The sequence below is a fragment of the Manihot esculenta genome, chromosome 16 (genome assembly GCF_001659605.2).
Source record: "Manihot esculenta cultivar AM560-2 chromosome 16, M.esculenta_v8, whole genome shotgun sequence".
Lineage (NCBI taxonomy): Eukaryota > Viridiplantae > Streptophyta > Magnoliopsida > Malpighiales > Euphorbiaceae > Manihot > Manihot esculenta.
In genome coordinates, this window is record NC_035176.2 from 30,217,173 (window position 1) to 30,237,434 (window position 20,262).

Below are 20,262 nucleotides of genomic sequence, written 5' to 3' on the forward strand. Positions count from 1 at the left end.
GTTCCCTATGCCCCACAAAGCAGCTACTTGGCTATATTTTGCTGGTCCAAGCTCTGGGTCTGGGGTTGGGGTAGGAGAATAAACTGGAATTTGATAGGCAATTCAACCGAAAATACTTTTGCTTTAGATTGTTGGGACAAACCACTCTTGGATTTAGCAACGATGCTTCAAGGAACTCGAAGGCCTCCCTTCATCTACCAAATGGTCTGAAACTGGAACAAATCTTTCATGTTTAAAAGTCCAAACCACGCTTGCCAATGGAACAATTGGTACTCACTCTCACCAGACTATTCCCTTAAAGTGGGAGGTCAAGGGTTCGAGCAGTGGGGGAGGCGACCTAATTCCCAGAGGAAGGAATTGGGCCAAATCCACTCGGGCTAGGGCGGGCCGTAATGGCTCCCCCGAGGGACAAATCCTGCCTGGAACCCGTGAGGGTGAAGGGATGTTAAGAGCTGCTCATAGTGGCTGGGCCCAGAGGAAGGTCACGGGCTGTGAGCGGTAACAGGGCCGGTCGTACGGGGCCGGGCTGTTACATAAAAAGGCGCCTTTTTATGTAACAGCCCGGCCCTTTTCGCACGGCACTGTTACCACTCACGGCCCAGGGCTATCCCTCGCCTGGCCTCTTGCCACCTCGGGCTTTCCACTGGCGTCGTGAGCAGCTCTAACATCCCTTCACCCTCACGGGTTCCGGGCAGGATTTGTCCCTCGGGGGAGCCAGTACGGCCCGCCCTAGCCCGAGTGGATTTGGCCCAATTCCTTCCTCTGGAATTAGGTCGCCTCCCCCACTGCTCGAACCCTTGACCTCCCACTTTAAGGGAATAGTCTGGTGAGAGTGAATACCAATTGTTTGGTACTCACTCTCACCAGACTATTCCCTTAAAGTGGGAGGTCAAGGGTTCGAGCAGTGGGGGAGGCGACCTAATTTCAGAGGAAGGAATTGGGCCAAATCCACTCGGGCTAGGGCGGGCCGTACTGGCTCCCCCGAGGGACAAATCCTGCCCGGAACTCGTGAGGGTGAAGGGATGTTAGAGCTGCTCACGACGCCAGTGGAAAGCCCGAGGTGGCAAGAGGCCAGGCGAGGGATAGCCCTGGGCCGTGAGTGGTAACAGTGCCGTGCGAAAAGGGCCGGGCTGTTACATTATTGTTCTTCTTGGGAAAATAAATATACATCATGATTCTTTGTGTTCAAATGAGAAATTACTAAATTACTAAATTACTAAATTACTAATGTGTTTGGTGAATAATTCATCAATGGCATGGCTAAAAGGAAATATTTGCGGAGAATATAGGTAGTTTTTTTTTTTTTTTTTTTTAAGGGTGTGGATGAGGGATGTCTTCTCTTACCAACAAGGGTGGCATTTATGAGGATGTAATAAAAGGGTTTGAAGAAAAATTCAAGACTTTAAGTTGGAACTTTCTATTGGTACGATTAATGAAGGGGACATTACTTTCTTGATCAACAGATGCAGCGGTGTACAAATTACCTGAAAAATACTATGCTCTTAGCTGATATTTTTTTACCATTCCTTTTAACAGGAATTTAGTTTTCAAGATTATATATGAATTGGAATTTCTTGGCCATCTCTGGACCCTTGAAATTTTTCTTTAGTAGGCATGACTTCTTTCAGAAAAGCAAAAGGAAAAAAGCTTCAATCTCCAATCAAGATTTTGAGCTGATAATGAATCCTGAAGCTCGTGCTGATGTTTTTATGTTTTTGATTGCCATGATTTCTGAAACAGGCATGAGGCATCTGCAAGGGAAAGGTGAAGGAAAAGACCCACTTGAGCCAAATGTAAAATTGGGAGAGCAGTGAGAAATAATGGAAAGGGGAATTTATTCAAGGAAAATGTTTCTGCTGATGTGGGGCTTTCGTATCAAAAGAGGATTGTTTGCATGTGTAGGAGTCTGCCAGGGGATAAACACACTGCTAAATAGTAATCCTCTACTGTGTACAACTCTCCTGCCACTGCCAAATTTACAATACAAGAATAGTTCCCTTCCAGGGAATTAAATGCAACCCAACTATATCAATGCCTTGTTCTCCCCATTCCTATTGCCCAGCAGTTCTATTTGATTTGCAAATCCAATCGAAATTAACTCAATTTCCCACAATTCGAAAGCCGTTTTGATTTTTTTTTTTTTTTACTGTTTCAATTGGTATTACTCAAATACCCTCGACCAAAAATTTCTGCTTAGAAGCTACATGATAAAAATTAACATCATTGGAGTTTGGACTAATATCTAGATTAACCGTTGGGTTACCCAAAAAGTTCCAATTGCAGCGTCACAGAGATTAGCTCAACTCACTAAATTTGCCACCTTCCATCCGTCCCTCGGTTTTAAATTACATGAAAATTCAATTTAATGGATTTTTTTAATTAATTCTTTTATTTTGATTGAAATAATTTAATTTTTTTAAATTTAAAAAATCAATTTAAAAGAAATTAAATTATAAAAAGTTCCATTTGTGTTGTAATTGCTATGCGTGACTGACTATTCTGTGTTGATAAATATAGAATATATGTCCTGTGCTTAACACTTTAATCCTGCTTTCACAGGTCAAAGATCTAGGACTGCTTACCTCTCCATAACTATGGTTGGAGTTTCTGATTAATCCTATGATTTTTCTCATCATACTAAAAAGGTGGATTAAGCTTCACACTGATTAAGCAAAGAAATGAATGATTAAGGAATTGAATCATCTAAATAATGGGTAAAATACTCCAAACAAACGACTAATCACTCAGAATTGAACCCTCGACCAAAGACGGTAGAACGGTGGAAACTAGCCAGGGTTCCAGTTGTATGAGCATGGCAAGGATTCCTCATTTACTCAATTTCCCAGATTGAAAAAGGTCAAATAGTGAGTGGAGGGTCCTGGGGGCTTCAGGTCTGAGGTGAGGAAACAGAAAAAAGTAAAAGAGTTAGTAGCAGTAAAAGCTCAAAACCGTACAATCTTCTCAGTGCAAGCAGCAGGCATTGGCTTCAGCCACCAACTCCTCTTAAATACTTTTCATATTTTCTTTCATTTTTGACAGTCTTTTTAATGCACTCTTCTCTTTAGTTTATGGGTTTCCGTAGAAGTGTCAGAGACAACAGCTGCCACAGAGGCAGCTCAGCTGCAGCTACAGACGCAACAGAGAGGTGCAGTGATAATATGAGCAGAGAGAGAGAGAGGGAGGTGTCAGCATTATAATCAGAACCATTAGTTTATATCCATGTACAGAAGATTCTGCAGGCCAATGGTCCCTGAAATAAATATACCTACTCTACTCTTCTCCAAGCTCCCTGTTCATCCCTGCAACTGTCTCTACTGCATTGTTTTTTCTGGAGGAGCTTTTTACATTTTCTCTTTTGTATTTCTATTCCAGGATTTCTTCTTCTTCTTCTTCTTCTTCTAAGATGATGAGTGGGACAAACAAATTTCCATTCACTGCATCACAGTGGCAAGAACTAGAACATCAAGCACTAATCTTCAAGTATATGGTCTCTGGCATTCCCATTCCATCTGATCTCCTCTTCACCATAAAGAGAAGCTGCCTAGACTCTCCATTCTCTTCAAAACTCTTTCCCCGTCAGAATTCACATGGTAATCCCAGTAGATCTCTCTTTTCTTCTGTCTCTACAAATTTCTTCATTAATATATGCTTTTGCTTTGCATTTGCAGTTGGGTGGAGCTGTTTCCAGATGGGTCTTGGGAGGAAAATAGACCCAGAGCCAGGGAGATGCAGGAGAACAGATGGAAAGAAATGGAGGTGCTCAAAAGAGGCATACCCAGATTCCAAGTACTGTGAGAGACACATGCACAGAGGCAAAAATCGTTCAAGAAAGCCTGTGGAAATTGCAACACAAACAGCGACAGTGAACCCATCAATAACGCCAACAGTCTCATCAATCACCAAGAGCCACTCTACTCTATCAACCCCACCTTCCCATTCTCTTTCTTTATTGTCATCTGAGTCCCACCAAAATCACCTTCATCAATCTGGCTACCATTCCCATCTCAACCATCACTTTTTGTCTTCACATGCTGCTTCAAGACCTCCAGGAAATTTTCTTTCACCAGATGAGAAATCTACTCCATTGCTTTTCAACTCTGGTGGTTCTTGTTCCCTGAGTAACACAGACTACAGGTTCTTTTCTTTGTTTTTAATTTCCTTTTGGTTGTTTTCTTGAATATTGGTTTGAGTTTCGTTTATTTTTCCCTTTTTTTTTCCTAATGTTCAAAAATCAGAAACAAGAGTGCTTATGGGCTGAAAGAGGAGGTTGATGAGCATGTTTTCTTCTCAGAACCCTCAGGTTCTATGAGAAATTTATCTGGATCATCTTTGGATAATGCTTGGCAATTCACTCCATTAACAATAAGCTCATCCTCTACTTCATCTTCTTCAAACCAGAGGAGTGTGTCTAATTTACATAATGAGTATGCTTACTTACAGCTTCATAGCTTAAGTGATCATGGTGACCCAAAACAACAAAAGCAGTATCAACAAAGTTATCTTCTGGGAAGTGATATGAAATGCGTTTTACCCACGAAAATTGAGAAAGAAGAGCCACAAAAGACTGTCCATCATTTCTTTGACGAGTGGCCGCCAAAGAACAAAGCTTCATGGCTTGGTTTGGATGATAAATCACCAAATAGCACATCAGTATCAACAACCAGACTCTCAATCTCCATTCCCTCCTCTTCTCATGACTTCCCCATATTCAATTCAAGAACACATGATGGTAAATTTATTCTCACTTCTGTATAAATTTCTCTTCCATTTTATCAAATGCTTCTCGTCCACGAATATCCTATTTTTTAAAATAAATTTATTTTTTTATTTTTAAATTTTTGCAGATGGTTGAGTTTTCAGCTTTCGGTTTCCCCAAAGACGACCAAGGATGTACTTGCTTAGTGAGTTAGCTTCTTTTTGTTAGTTTAAGAACTAATCCTTTTTTTTTTCAATTTGTTGCTTTTTCTAATATGTGGTTGGAATTGAATTGCGTATTTTTAATGATGTTTCCAAAGTCTTCTACTTTCTTGGTTTTATTCTTTCTACTTATGTTTAGAGTTCATTAATGGAGAAGACTGGGCAAATCTATTTAATTGGTACCCAAAGCTAGGACATAGGAGGATATTTTTTACTCTTCAATGGTTGCTCTCAATTCAAACACTTGAGAGTCCAACGGGCTGCACACTGCAGTTATGGTTGAGGGACCTAATGGCCCCAGGATTTGTTAATTTGTCATTTCTCACTTCCCCCAACTGTCCAATACCCATCTCAAGTGTTAGTAATAGAATAGACCCTACCAGTATACAGATAGAGTTGCATCAAAGTTGCGACCTGTGTTTGCTTATATGAAACACGTCTACAATAAATTGGGTAGAAAAATATTTTGATGATAAAATTAAAAAAAAATGGTAAAAATTAAAAAGCTTCCAAGGCACAATCACAATCCTTCCTCGTGACCATTGGGAACCAAAGGCGCAAGCTTTCCTCATCTAACATATCCCACAAGAAACCCCACTCGACAGCCTGCTTTAATCAAGTGTTGTCAAAGAATGTTTTGATTGGGCACCGTAACTAGGAGAGGGGGCATTTTGGTCATGGATACTGAAGCAGGAGTCGGGTCAGATAAAGGCCATGATAAACAGAGCATTAGTCTTCTGAACCTTCGGGTGGGATGAGCGTGGGTCTGGCAGCCTCAGTAAAAGAGACTGCTTAGAGACTTGACTGAGAAGGCTTTCCCACGGAATCAGTAGCCAGTAAAGAAGCACAACCATAGAGTACGCTTTTAATCCTCTCTCTCACCCATCAGGTCATTCACTCGCCCGAGAAAAATCAGTCTCTGCTTCTGTCAGTCATTACTCCAGACAGAGAAAAGGGGCAAAAATAAATTACCATGCCTCACATTTTGAAAACAATGAACTCTTTCGTGACTTGTATTAAAGAGACAAGTACAGCATCAACATCTCAAAGCTAAATCTCTAAAGCCTTTGGGGATATTGACTCCCTCTGTTCCTGTTTAGATGGATAAGTTCAGCAAGATATGGATTAACAGAATTAAGAGATGAAAAAAAGTTCAAGATACGATGGTCTCTATATCCATGAATTGATCAGAGAATCCCTAATTGTATAACACGATTCATAACGCACAAATTTAAATATTTCAATGACAATCAAGAAATTAAAAGGAATTGCAGAGTTATCTTTGTATATTAACCTTAATTACATTGGCACACCATACAAAAATTATTTCTACGACAGCCCCAGGAGCACCAAAACATACTATGAACACTTGAAAAGGATTTCTATTTCCCTAGTGTACAAGGCAATGACCTTTCTCAAAGCATTTCACATTGTTTGTTTGTTGCTATTTCCTACTGCTAGAGTTGAAAAATCTCTTATATCAGTCCTCATCATCCACAACAGCATCGCCATGTTGCTTGTCAACATCCTCTCTGATTTCTCCATCGCTCTCTTGCAGCTCAGTAGAATTTTCTTGGACAGGACTGGACTGTGGTTTCCTCTCTAATACCTCCTCGTCGTCAGATTCTGACCATGCGCGTCGCCTCCTACTTGTTGCAGGCGCAGGCTTCTCCAAAGAAAATTAAATAAATTTCAGCCAGCAAAAAGAAGGAAATCTTCCATTTCGAATAACTAGAGCTCAATATGCAAAATTAGTGACTTGAATAGAAGAAAATTCAGATTTCCGGTTTTATTTCTAATAGTGATTCATGATGCCAATACCCAAAGACTCAGCGCCCAGAGATGAATCACTGCTTAATGTTAACAAATTAACATAACTTCCATAATGGTCTACAAATTGTAAGGCACGGTATTAAAATCTGACCACCTAAAAAGATGTGATTAAATATTCATATGGAAAACTAGCAATGGATTTAAACTCCTACAGATAACATTTTGAGCTTCCAACAGCAAGATTGTGTCATGATATCTGATTTTGATAATGCAGCTAGATTTCATGATGATAACATTTTTGCCATACTGAGTAGTAAGTAAAAGTAAATAAATAAAAGCTGATAAATGTTTGAATATTCTTACTGCTTCATCCTCTGCATCAGAATCTTCAAGCCCAGCTGCTGCAAGAAGTTCCTGAGCATTTTCTTCTGCATTTTCATTTTCATCATGATCATTCCTCTGATTTCTGTGTTCCCCATCATTAACATTGACATCTTCATCTTCCAGTTCTTCCTGATCATCCATCATGTCAGCCTCAGTTTCTTCCATTTCATAGTGTGACTTAGAACTCTTTTCCTTCCTTCTCTTCTTTCCACCTTTTCTCCTCCTCTTCTCACTATTTGCACCCTCATCATCATCCATCTCAGACCTATCCCTCCTCTTAGAACCAGGTGTACTACTCTTCCATTGCTCCTGGAGGTGCCAAAAAAATTTTTCAGAAACTAATTCTGAAGGCACATTTAGATCTTTAAAAAAAAAAACTATTCAATCTTTTATTACTAATCATTGTTTCCCTAAAGTAGCCTGGAACTTAGCAGATACTTTGATTTCATGTTCCATAAGACATCTAATTGACTCATTGCATCATTCATAGAGGAGTGAAATCTTTATAGTCAATGATAATCTTACAGCCACAAAAGTCATAAGAACATTCTACAGGGTTGCATATTTATGACTTGCACCAATATTAAAATGGAGGAATTTTTTTTTCAACTTTATAGACAATCTTAATCATGGTAGGAATTAAATTTTTGTAACTTACATAAAAAAATTTTATCCATCTGACATGGAGCAAACTTTTATTTTACCTTTACACGCTCAAAATGCTCTTCCTGTTGCCGTACCCGTTTTAACTCATCTTCCTGCTTCCTCCTCTCTAACTGTTCACACCCCACAACCAAGAAGAAGAAAGAAAAATCAGCAAGCGCTGAAATTATTAGATTTAATTGCACCACAACAGTTGAAAATGGATATGATAAAAAGCAGGTTTGGAGTAGTTGACCTGAAATTTCCTTTGTTCTTCGGCCTTACGACGGGCTTCCTCAGCCAATGCCATCTGACGAGCCACTTCCTGTCTTTGCCGGTTCTGCTGCTCCTCCCGCTCAGCTGCTTCACGATGAACTTTCGCAGCCTCTAATAAATGCTTACAATACTCAACATGGGTGTTGATTTTCTTCTCGTCAAACCCATGAAATTGAAGGTTGGAAGAAGCAGATAACTGACTGAATAAACGAACAGCATTTTCCAGCTCATCAACTGTTGAGCGCACCTGTAATATTACAAAAGCAAATGATGACATTACATGGTGTCTGGACTCGTAGACCAAGGGATCATGTCAAACACTTGCTTCCAGTCTGATAGGTTGCAAATAATTTGAGCTTTCGCAAAAGGCATTAATAATTATCAAGCAGTAATGAAGCTTTAGTGAACTCACTGGCAAGGACATTTGACCTGTTCGTTCTCATCAAGAGAAAATGGAAAAAAAAAAAAGGGCAACGTCTAAGAGGCAATATGATAAAACCTTCCTCCAACTGCAAGTGTTTTATTTCGTAAAAATTTGCTTAGTCTTCATGTTTCCAGACAACTAAAACCAACAAAGTTCATCACATCAGTCCTAAACAGGTTTGGCATGTCTGCTTCTAATCCAGCCTCCCACACAAAAAGGGGTAAATAGTCATATAGCTTAGTCTAATGAATCAGGTTCCTACAAAAGACCACCTGATGTAGAACCAAGAACACTCAAAAGGAGAAAACATCTAAACTTGCAAGTTTGATTAGTTCTCCACTGTTAATAATAATAAGTCTCTCTAGCAAAATAGCTGCTGAATTACATAGATATTGATAGACTAGTAACGAATCCACTACTACTGGGGAAATTCTAAGCCACAGAATTCCTAAATATTTAAAAATAATACTTTATAATTACATTTCCTTAAAAAGAGAGTTTTTCCCAAGTTGTACTACCAAATCTGAATCAAGGATCTTAATTGTACAATGAAAAATTAAATCAAAACAATTCATAAAATTTAGTTTCATTGACCACATCACCTTCACATTGACCCTACAATCCATCATCTTGAATTATTGCTATCCTCACTAATGCTATGATTTATCTACAACGCTCTTGATCAAATTCAGAATCCACTACACCCTTCTTCAAATTGTTCTTCCTTCTAGACATCCATTTTAACAGATGTATTTATTCCATAATTTAGACACTTTCTCATATAACTTGATTCAATGCAAGGAACAGCTCATCCTGCTGAAATAATATTTCCATTTTTGATATGGACATGTGAAAACAGCTTCCCATCTCAACAAATCTGGCCATGAGCGTATCAGCAATTTTCTCATTTTTACATCCATCTCATTATCCCCATAATTAAAATGATATACAATATCAACCAGCAGTGCTACTGTTTTGACATACCACAGGCACCTTTTCTTGTGTACTTCACACACATATCAAGATAGAAGAAAAGGTTAAGATTATTCTCCTGTAAATACAGGACCTGGGAGCCACAAAAAGAAAACAGAAAACAAAAACAATCAACAAAATCATAACCTCGTCTACTGTTCTCTTCGTCTTTTGTAGGGTAGATGCTGAGAATTTTTGCATTGCCACCCCTGCATCAAACCTTAGAATGTAATTTGAAGGTGCCAAGTGGATGGCTCTTAGTAAAGTTTTCTTGCACTCCTGCCACTGTTCAGCTTCATAATGCGTACGTGCCAAGTAGAGGAGAATTTGAGAGTCTGTATTGTTATAGAACTTGCGCAAACAATTTTGATACTGCAACGAAAGAAGTGCCATAAACATATGGACACAGTGAAAAAGAAAGAATGTCTATCATAAACATATACAAAAAGAAAGAATGTCTATCATAAACATATACACTTGTGCAGCTAATGAGATTAACTCACCATCTTCACAGCTAATGCAAAATTGCCTTGAGCAAAATAAACATGTGCCAAATTTATCCACACATCTGGCATCTGGACAAAAATGCTTCCACTTGCAGCCTCTTGGACCTACAACATCAATAAAATGAACAAGAATTAGTAGGAAAAGAAGAGAGGGGAACAGGGGATAGAAGCTAAAAATTTATATCATCCAAATTGTATAAAACTACTAGGATAACCTGTGTAAAAAGATCTTTTGATACATCAAAATGTCCTTTTTCTGCCAAGACTACTCCAGCACCATTGGCAGCATAGAGATTAGCTGTATGCTGAACTAGAACCTATAGCACCAAAAATTACAGATGCATTAAAAGGATGCTGTTTCACTAACAAAAAAAATGATGCTAAAAACAAAAAGGCAGACAACTTGTGATTTCCATGTGTTCTAAGATTATATACAATTATGTCAGCCTGGACAATGACAATATAATCTTTCAACAGGAAAAGACAGAAAAGGGAAAAAAAGGAAGGGGGGGGGGGGAGGCGGAGAGCACAAGCTAAATTAGCAAAAATTTATATTCATAATGTTAATCAATATACTGGATCAGAGGCTGTATACAAAGCAAAGCACATACATGAAATCAATACAGAAAAGGTGTAGAAACATTAATGCCATAACTATAGAAAGCACCAAGTACTATAGCATTTTAACAGGAGAAAAAGACTCAGATGATCAGGAAGGTGGAGGAAGAGGGAATCCATACTCTGGTGTACAGTTCCTTGGCCTTCTCCAAGTGGGTGGCCTCCAACTTAGGATTTCTTTTCTCATTCCGTATTGCAGCAAAGTAGTTCCAGTTTCCCTTACCAATGCCAATATTGTGTAAGACTCATATAGAGTTATATACAATAAAAATGAGAAAATGTACAAAAGCAGTTACAAAAATGTGGATATAGGGAGAATATAAGGCATCTGAAAACAATTCACAGAAGCAGGCAGAAGATATGCACCAGAGCGAGAATTGCATAAGAGTCTTTCCCATCAGTTGCTTCACTGGCTGCACGGAAGGTTTCTTTTGCCTTAACCCACTCATCATTTTTCAGTTCCAAATCACCAAGCATAGACAATGCATTTGGACACTTGTCATTCACCTTCAGAGCCTCATTAACCTATAAAGGAAAGGCTAGTCGTTAATTGAAAAAGAAAAGAAGACAAATTATAGGAATAGAATTATATAGGGGATGACAATAACCAGTTCAATGCTTAATTGAAGATTATTTCGAGCTTTTGCAATGGCAGCCAGCCTCAAGTAAGCATCCACATAGTCTGGATACTGCAAAAAGAAATCAACTAGTTAAAAGAAGTCTGGATCAAGCAAATGTCTAAAACACAGACCTAAACATAACACAAATGCATACTAAAGCAAAACAAACATCTAATATCCAAGCCACCACGCTACAGACTGTTGGGAAAAAAAAGGGAAGAAGAAACAATGCAAACAGAAACGTACATGAAAAGATTCCTCATATTACTTGAGCGACCATTTTACACTCATCTAGGAAATTAATATGCTAAAATTAGAAATAGTTTAATGGTGGAATGAAAGACTTCTGTCTGTGACTGACCAGATTTCTTGATATGAGCAGTTTGGTAGGGTAAGGTTTGATTCACCGACGAAAAGGATTGAAAAATACTGGGCAATCCACCACCAGATATCATAGCAAAAGGCATGAACATTCATAAGTCAAATAGATACTGAATTGTTTATTGTGGTTTGGTCAAGAGGCAATAAGAAAGCTTTTGAAATAATTACAAATCTGTTGTAAACAATGACATAATGTCAAAATTGACAAAAACTATCTATAGACACCAAAATGTGAATTACAAAGAAAAAGTTCCAAAAAATGCAAATGCATGATTGATTCAGTAATTGGCATCTTTATGTCTCGACTAAAAGAAACTCAAGTTTATGCATCCTTGGTGCATGCAACTATGGTGTTATTTGTTAAACCAAAATTTACAGCCACAAGGTTCACGGACTACTTTCAAGCCATAAATTGTACTCCATCTGCCCAACAAAAATAGGCCTGCTTTTTTATCTGCCCCAAATTATAGGTCACTTTCATTTTTAAGAAGGTAATTTATTTATTAGCTTCCTAATGTTCCCTACTAATATGCACTGAAAGATTAAAATTTAATAGTTCCAAGAATAATTTAGTAATGGAGCAATACCAAATTACCAATGGAGGATATATTAGGAAAACAATAAAAAATTTATTGCTTTAACTATATTAACTATATTTTCTTAATCTATGAGAAAATAACTAGACCTATCTTTGTGAGACGAAAGGAGTATTCAAATCATCCATAAAAATCACTTTAACTTGATATTTCTTTCTGAGATGATATTTTGCACAAACACAAACAGATGGAGAAGTTTTGCCTATCCAACCCTGCTGATAGAAAAATATGTACCTTAAACAATATGAGACGGTATAACACACTTGCAGTTTCTGTGCTATGCATCTGCTCAAGTAATCTGGCCAAGTTAAACAGCGGTGTGACTTTATCCCAAGGTAGCTCTACAACAAAGCTATCTTCCTGCAATCGATGAAATAATTGCACGTCTTTGTATTGGAAAATAGATGCAGCTGCGTCAACTGCATAGGTCTTTGCTTGACCATCAAGGAAAGCACGCCATATACCATCACCTAGAGCCTCCTTGAAAGTTTCCAAAGCAAGCTGTTAAACATCAAGATGTCAAATTATAATGCAACTTATGACAAACATTTAATATCAGGAAATTAATCGTACAAGAAGAGATTCAAACTCAAGGAAAATGGAGAAAATATGTTTAGTAAACAAAATAAACAATTTCTCCAGAAAGGAAAGGAGATACACTTGCATTTGATCAAATTAAAAGAGATTTAAATAAGGGAAAATACAGGAGCCACAAACCGTAAGTTCCTCTCTTTCAAAATAAATAACTCCAATATTATTAAGCACTTCTATTGGCACTTGTTGACCTCCCTTTTTCAGAAGACCATATGCCTGTACAATAAGTCCAATTTATCCAAAACTGACATGACAATATAGAGTTCTTCAATAGCACAAAAACAAATTACAACCCCAAAAGGGTAGAAACAGTAAATCCTCACAGTTTTGAAGGCATCAAGAGCAGCTCCTGTATCAGATGAAATTAACAATTCCCCCAGATCGAGAAATGCCTACACCATTTTTTTTTTTAAAAAAAATTAAGGGAACATGTCCAATGTAAAAAAAAAAAAAAAAGCAGAAGTAATCATATATAGTTCACTGCACATATTATAATCACATGTAGCAATTTGGACGATCAACCAACATCAATGTTTCACCAATCTGTAGATTGGGGGGGGGGGGGACAACATGCAAGAAGCATCTGGACTCCTGACTGATGAAAGCAAATGGTTGACATCCATTATCTTCTAAAATGACCAAGTCTCAGTTTTGAATGTTTATAAGATTTATAAATAAGACATAATTAATATTAATATATAAATAATTAAATAATAATAAAAGTAATAATTAATTAGATATAATAAATTAATACATATATCCAGCTCTTCTTTACTTGGAGCAACAAAATTCCCTTTTTTTACTCCAAACAGTCCAATTTATACAGCCACTTATTTTTTGCCTTGAAAGAATAAAAGGATCAGCCAGTCGAAATTAAATATTCATAATGGAAAAAGAATAATATCTATTAGGTGTAATTTAATCAAAGGTATGCATGTAGCAGCAATCAATGCGAGAACTTTTGAGGTTGATCAACAGAATTTATCTTCTGATATAACCAGGGTTTTAAGCATATCCAGGACAGCAGTCCCAGATGTAGCAAGTGTTAAAACTGAAACAAGTCAACACTCAGCAATTAATCTGTGCATCACGTAGAATTATGGACTGTAGGGCTGTTCAAACATCCATTGGACCTGATGGACCCAAGGAAACCAAATCAAACTTTTAACAGTTTCTATTAAAATTATGCTGGTTTTGGGGGACTGTCTGTTACCTGTGCATCACGTGGATCAATTTTTGTAGCTTTTCTCAAAAGTTCTAGAGATTTCTCAGTCTGCCCAAGCTGAACATATATGTGCCCAAGCACCTAAATGGAAAGTAAATTTTCAGTTCCAAACTTTCAATGTAACTAGAAGATTCAAAGGAAATAAAAAAATACCATTAAAAAAAAACATAACATGAAAAACGATTCCAACACCATTTTATTTTTACTCACTTTCAATGTCTCACAATTATCAGGGTAGACCTCCAAAACCTTTTCAAAATTTGATAGTGCATTTTTAATATCTCCGAGCTTTAGTTGTACTTGGCCCAATCCTGTTAGAAAGAACCAATATTAGAAACAGAACTGGTGAAATATGACAATGTATCAAATAATCCTGCCACTTTACTTCTCACAGGTAAGCAAAAATACAAGCAATAACCAAACTCATCTTAAAATGTCCAAAAACTTTTAAATTAAAGACTAAAGAAAGATGGTTTAAACACAGCCATAAGATCAGTAACAATATGTCAACATAATACCAGTATTTATAAATAGTATGAACAAGTAAGTTTTGACCCCAAAAAGATAGGAATTGATACACATGGGAAGGACAAAAGAAAGGTTTCTCCTACCATAATATGGAAAAACAAAATCACTGGGCTTATTGATTTCCTTCACAGATGCCCAGTAGTACCTTGAAGCTGTTTCATAGTCCCCCTACAGACAAGAGAATGACATCATTCAAGTGAAGAACATTTTTTTTAAAAAAAAAAAAGAGGCCAATTCTTTGCTCATAGTTAATATTTGCACACTAAACAGCTGCAAAATTATCAGATCATGGAGATAACAAAATGTGCAACTGTTCAATTGAAATTGTGATTATTCTGTTGCAAAAAACCAAACAATAGTACAGATAATCACATATTTAGGACATCATAACTCGTTCATAAAATGAGACAACCATTATTAGCACACATTCAAGCACACAAAGAAAACGATCAAGAGAATTACTCGATTGAAACGATTTCCTCCACCTCCCCACAAAGTTTCTAGTCCTAATAACAATGTAAGAATACATATGGTTTCAATTATAAAAAGATGTATAGCATTCAAACCTTGCTATGGTAAGAGCGTGCTAAATTGTAGTAAGAGTGTGACTTTGTTGGTCCATGATTGGTCACAGCAAGTGCAGTTTCAGTCAGTTGCTCAACTAAGAAGTGTTGACCAGTAAAGAAAAAGTGATTTGCTAGATAATTCAGTGCCATTGCACAGTAGGGATATATCTCAAAAGCTTTCTGCATTTTTTCCACCCCTCTCCTTATTCCAGCGGCTGTGAAGTATCAGAATGGTTTGTTCATACAAGATATTACAATGGGCAAAGAAAAAAGTTGAAAATTTTTTATTAGCTGACCTTCATTTGTTTGCAAATCCAAAATTGCAAGGGCTACAAGAGCTTCAACATTTTCTGGATCTAACTGGAAATAGAAAATAGGGAAACATATAGATGCCACTTCAGTGAGAAACATGTATATGCAGTTGGTAATCTAAGCCCAATGCATGTACACCAGATCACATCACTTGCCTGCAAAACCCGTTCAAATGCTTGCCATGCTTTTTTAGTATGGCCCATTTTATAGTAGCAGTGACCCATACCCAGCCTTACAGCTCCAGGACAATTGGGATACACTTGCAATGCCCTCTTACCAAATGTCAAAATAGCGAGTTAAGCACAAGCTAGAAACAGAATGTGAGATATAGAATTTATCAAAAATCCTATCAACTCATATTCACAACACAAATGAAGCATATCGAAAAAGTAGACTTGCTTCTTGACAGAAAACGATAAGGTAAAAGTACCAAACCTTGTATGATGCCAAAGAATCACTGTAATGACCACGATTGTACTCAACACATGCCTGCGAAAGTCAAGATAAGTTATCCACACAAACAGTATTACTTGGTCTCCCATGGTCTCAACAAGTTGCCATGGTCTCTCTTTACACAAACTTAAGAACTGGATCACATCCCACATCATTCTCATAGCTTAGCTAAACTGCCATCTATGAACATAACCACCTTCCATTTCTCAACCAAATTAATTTCTATTAAGTATTTTTTCCACAATGTCATATCCATATCACACATCTAGCTCTTTACCGTGTTAGAAACAGGAAGAAATCATCATCAATATATGCCTACGCTACATCTACTTGGAATGCAGCTTAACAGAAAAGATATTCTTAGATGAATAGCATGACATGAAAAACAGCAATGCAACTAAAGAATGCTGAATATAAGGATTAAGAAATAAGTCGAGTTAGAGAAATGGACGGAATTTTATCAAGAAAAACTTGTTGTCCATGTAATGAGGCTCAGATGATGTGGATTTATGTGAGGTTGTACCAATGGATGGTGGTCATATACTCATTGGCAGACCTTGGTTGTTTGATCACATGAAACATGCGAGAAACCATAACACTTATTTATTTCTGCAAAGAAATAAAGGAGCATACCCTGTATCCTCTAAAGAAAAGGGTGAAGAAATCGGCAACATGAAGTCTTACGGCCAGCAAAACTAAATGATTGAAGCTGAAAGTAGTGAAATGGAAGTCATGTACGCTTTAGTAAACAAGCCATTGGAGATGACCTCATTAAGTAATCAACTCAATATCCCACGGAAATTTAGTAACTGCTAAAGCAATTCAAACAAGTTTACACCACTATGGAGCTCCATCAATTTGGTATACAGAGAATCTTTACCAAATCTGCCAGAAATAAAATGCCTCCTATGCACCAAGATGAGATACAAAGAAAATTCAAGGAGTTATTGGAGGAGGGCTTTGGCGCATAAAAGTAAAAGCCCTTGTGCTTGCACAGCTTTATTGGGATGTCAGTGGACAGTTGAGATATATTCAAAATTACAGTCAACAGAGTGCTTTCCAATTAGTCGATTGGAAGAGATGTTTGATCAACTAGTTGCTCTAACGTGTTTTCCAAGACAGATTTAAAGAGAGGATATCATCAAATTAGATGAGCAGTGGACATGATAGGAAGACAAGTTCAAAACAACAGATGGTTTAATTGAATGATTGGTGATGCCATTTGGCCTTTCTAATGCGCAAAGCACATGCATAAACTTTATGACAGAAGTACAAGCCTTTCTTGAATTCTTGAATTCTTTTGCTGTGGTTTATTTTGATGATAATTTCATCCATAGCAGTAAGGAAGAGCACTTGAAACATATGCCACTAGTTGTGGAGGTACTTCAAAGGGAGCAGCAGCTCCATATAATTTCTTTTTAAATAATAATAAGCAACGAGAATTAGTATTTCTTGGTTTCTTTGTGTTTGCAGAAGGTCTGAAACCATATCCAGAAAAGGTTAGGGCAATTATTTAGTGGCCATCACCTAGATCTGTAAAATAAGTTCAAAGCTTTCATGGTTTGGCATCTTGTTACAAGAGACTTCCATTAGTCCATTCAGGATTCACAAGAGAAGCATTTTTCATGTCAGTCAGACAGACGAAAGAACACAGAAAATAGTTCTTGCTTCATGCAATTCATAAAAATAATAGATGTGAAAACTTTGGTTACTGAAGCTCCAATTCTTGCGCCAATGCATTACTAGATTTTGAGAAGTTGTTTACTGTTGATTGTCATGCTTCATTTGTGGGAATTGTAGTTCTTCAAGATGGAAGACGTGGAGTTTCTTGGCCAGAAGTTGACCAGCTCTAGAAGATGATACTCAACTTATGACCTACAGTTTTATGCTTCGGTGAGAGCTATTCATTATGGGCAGCACTACTTAGCTTACCATGAGTTTGTGGTTTGTTCTTTCCATCTAGCATTGAGGCATTGACATTGCCATGAAAGCTTAATGATTGCCATACACAGTGGAGTTATTTCCTTAAAGAATTCAATTTCTTGTTAACATCATATATTGATGGTCCAATAAGCATTAAGTAGGTCCTCTCTTCTTTTGTCAGTTATGAATACTGAAGTCACAGGTTTTGTGGAATTAAAGAACCAATACAATTTTGATCCTTGTTTTAGCAAGTAACAGCTTATTTGCAAGGTTCATCTCAACCTGAAAATTTCCACATAGATTGCATGAAGTGCATTTATTCAAACGGAACTCATATGCATTCCAGAGGATTCTTTAGGAGAGCAAATTATAGGGAACTTCGTGGGAATGGCTTGGAAGGACATTCCAGCAGAGGCAACTTTGGCAGTGGCTAATCTTTCTTTGTTCCAACCACAATCAACACTATTCTAATCCTAATTGTTGAGATTTAATTGTCTTAAACTCTTTGGATGCAGCAGCATGGAGACAACGCATACAGACATGTATCATTCTCAGGCACTGTCATATCAAATTTAAGATAGAGAGAAAAGCAAGCTTTCTAACAATAATATTACATGGACATATAAAATCACCAACATAACCAATTGCATATTGGAAAAGATTTAGCATACCTGACCCAAAAGAGCAGATACATTATCACGGTCTCCCTCCAGTACGATCTTAAATGCATTAGATGCCTGTTCTAACTCACCTTTGGCTAGTAATAGTTGACCTGTAATGGGGACATGACATGAACTCTTCAATACTTAAAAAGGGGAAAACTTAGAAAAGGACTCCCTAAAAGTGAGTAATTATTGCAACCAAGTGTTTGAAATGTAGATTCTTCTAAAGCACTAACCACCAAAGCATGATTAATACAATAGTTGAGTTCTAGACTGACATTAGTCCATTCAGGATTCACAAGAGAAGCATTTTTTATGTCAGACAGACGAAAGAACACAGAAAATAGTTCTTGCTTCATGCAATTCATAAAAATAATAGATGTGAAAACAGATTCAAGTACCACATAACTAAGTATTCGACACGCCATATCTTCTGGGTTCTGATGCATAAATGAAATGGAGCTATATCAACTAGATTTGAACATAGAATGAATAAGGCACTGAACAAAGTGGACAAGGACAAATAAATGAAAAGAATGGAAAGGGAGAAAAGTATTCTAAGATGATTTGTTATCATTGTAAAAACATCTGCAAGTTTAAGATACCCATTTCAGCAATTATTCAGTCATGTTTGATAACAGATATTTTTCTACTGCACCTTTCCCAACCCATGTAGAAGGCTCATGCATGTCAATCCTTGAAGCTTTATTGTAGTATTTAGTAGCCTGTATAAAATATTCCTCCTTTTCTCTCTGTTTTGTCTCGATTTTCCCAAGATAGCTATAATAAGCCCCCAAAGCATTTAGGATGGCAATCCTCTCGTATCTAACATCAGCATAATATTCATCAATCTCTGCAGTAAATTCAAAAATATATGTCAGATTACATGAATTAGTTCTATTATCAATGTGTCTGACATCTACTACCTCGTTTGCAACAATCAAACAATAATGGCAGCACGAGAACAAGATTTAAAAACAACAATACCATGACTGGATCCTTCCTCCAGTATCTGGCGGAACTGTTCAAGTTTCCCTTGTTTAAAGTATTCCCTCTGCATTGTATGAATTTAAAAATTTAAAAAAAAAAAATACAAGAGGACATTAATATAGGTAGAATAAACTCAAGCGAAGCCAACATTACAGCAGCCACAACACCAGCAAATTAAAAACAAGTCTAATTATTAAAAAAAGCAGCATAATAGCTAAACTATGCAGTGCCCTAAATTTTCTCAATGTTAAATCCAGATTGCAACTCGCGATGACTGAATATGATAAATTGAACAAAAAAAACAACAGATAGAGAAGAACGAACCGCGATAATAAGCCAAAGGTCGAGAGGGGCTTGCTCGGCTTTGAGGATGTCTAGGATATCGGAGGCGTCTCTAGGGAGCTGATCTAGAGCCACTCTCACTTCCTCCTCCGAGTTCTGCACCGGAATGTACACCGACGCCATTGATGGTTCTCAAACGGAATAAGAAAAATAAATTTTCAAAAATCCCTAGCGCGCTCTCTCTAGCTCGCTGGTTCCTTTGGCTGTATGATGGGGTTAAAAGAAACAGAGACCCAGAGGGAGCATGAAAGAAAGAAGGAGAATCACATCGACTCGACTCGATTCGAGAGCAAAATTTAAGTACTGTTTGGCTTGCAGCAAGTAACAATAGTACCGAATCAGGACGCACGTTATAATTTAATTATTTTTATTATCCGAATTATTGAGAAATTAATAATTATATTTTTCATATTATCATCAATATATTTTATTTAATACTTGATTTTCCACCCATCCAATATATATATATGAGTATAGGTTTACTTTTGTTTTGACAATTTTACCTCTTTTTTGGTAAGACAATTTTTTTCTAATATTCCTTATATTATTGTTTGGATT

The 20,262-nt window shown here is 37.1% G+C and overlaps 2 protein-coding genes across 4 annotated transcripts; one reads left to right on the plus strand and one right to left on the minus strand.

Moving 5' to 3' along the window:
* Window positions 1–1,076: 1,076 nt before the first annotated feature.
* On the plus strand, window positions 1,077–5,020 carry LOC110603479 (growth-regulating factor 1). The gene is made up of 5 exons (XM_043951633.1): window positions 1,077–3,145; window positions 3,373–3,590; window positions 3,669–4,134; window positions 4,236–4,729; window positions 4,845–5,020. The coding sequence occupies exons 1-5, from the start codon at window positions 3,069–3,071 to the stop codon at window positions 4,850–4,852; spliced, it is 1,263 nt and encodes a 420-aa protein (XP_043807568.1). The 5' UTR covers window positions 1,077–3,068; the 3' UTR covers window positions 4,853–5,020.
* Window positions 5,021–6,100: 1,080 nt separating this feature from the next.
* LOC110603371 (protein CTR9 homolog) lies at window positions 6,101–20,034 on the minus strand. Of its 3 annotated transcripts, none has more exons than XM_043951631.1 (24): window positions 19,687–20,034; window positions 19,360–19,426; window positions 19,031–19,225; window positions 18,382–18,482; window positions 15,770–15,823; window positions 15,490–15,606; window positions 15,319–15,382; window positions 15,023–15,237; window positions 14,540–14,624; window positions 14,139–14,239; window positions 13,917–14,009; window positions 13,027–13,095; window positions 12,827–12,919; window positions 12,344–12,610; window positions 11,121–11,201; window positions 10,879–11,037; window positions 10,635–10,730; window positions 10,110–10,211; window positions 9,892–9,999; window positions 9,536–9,760; window positions 7,973–8,239; window positions 7,779–7,850; window positions 7,054–7,383; window positions 6,101–6,583 (listed from the first exon to the last, which is right to left on the minus strand). In XM_043951631.1, exons 1-24 carry the CDS (start codon window positions 19,825–19,827, stop codon window positions 6,398–6,400), a joined length of 3,288 nt encoding a protein of 1,095 aa, XP_043807566.1. In that variant the 5' UTR covers window positions 19,828–20,034; the 3' UTR covers window positions 6,101–6,397. The 3 variants fall into 3 exon arrangements, with proteins under 3 accessions (XP_043807566.1, XP_043807565.1, XP_043807567.1); XM_043951630.1 differs by having other exon boundaries at window positions 6,101–6,586; XM_043951632.1 differs by lacking the exon at window positions 12,827–12,919 and having other exon boundaries at window positions 6,101–6,586.
* Window positions 20,035–20,262: the final 228 nt, after the last annotated feature.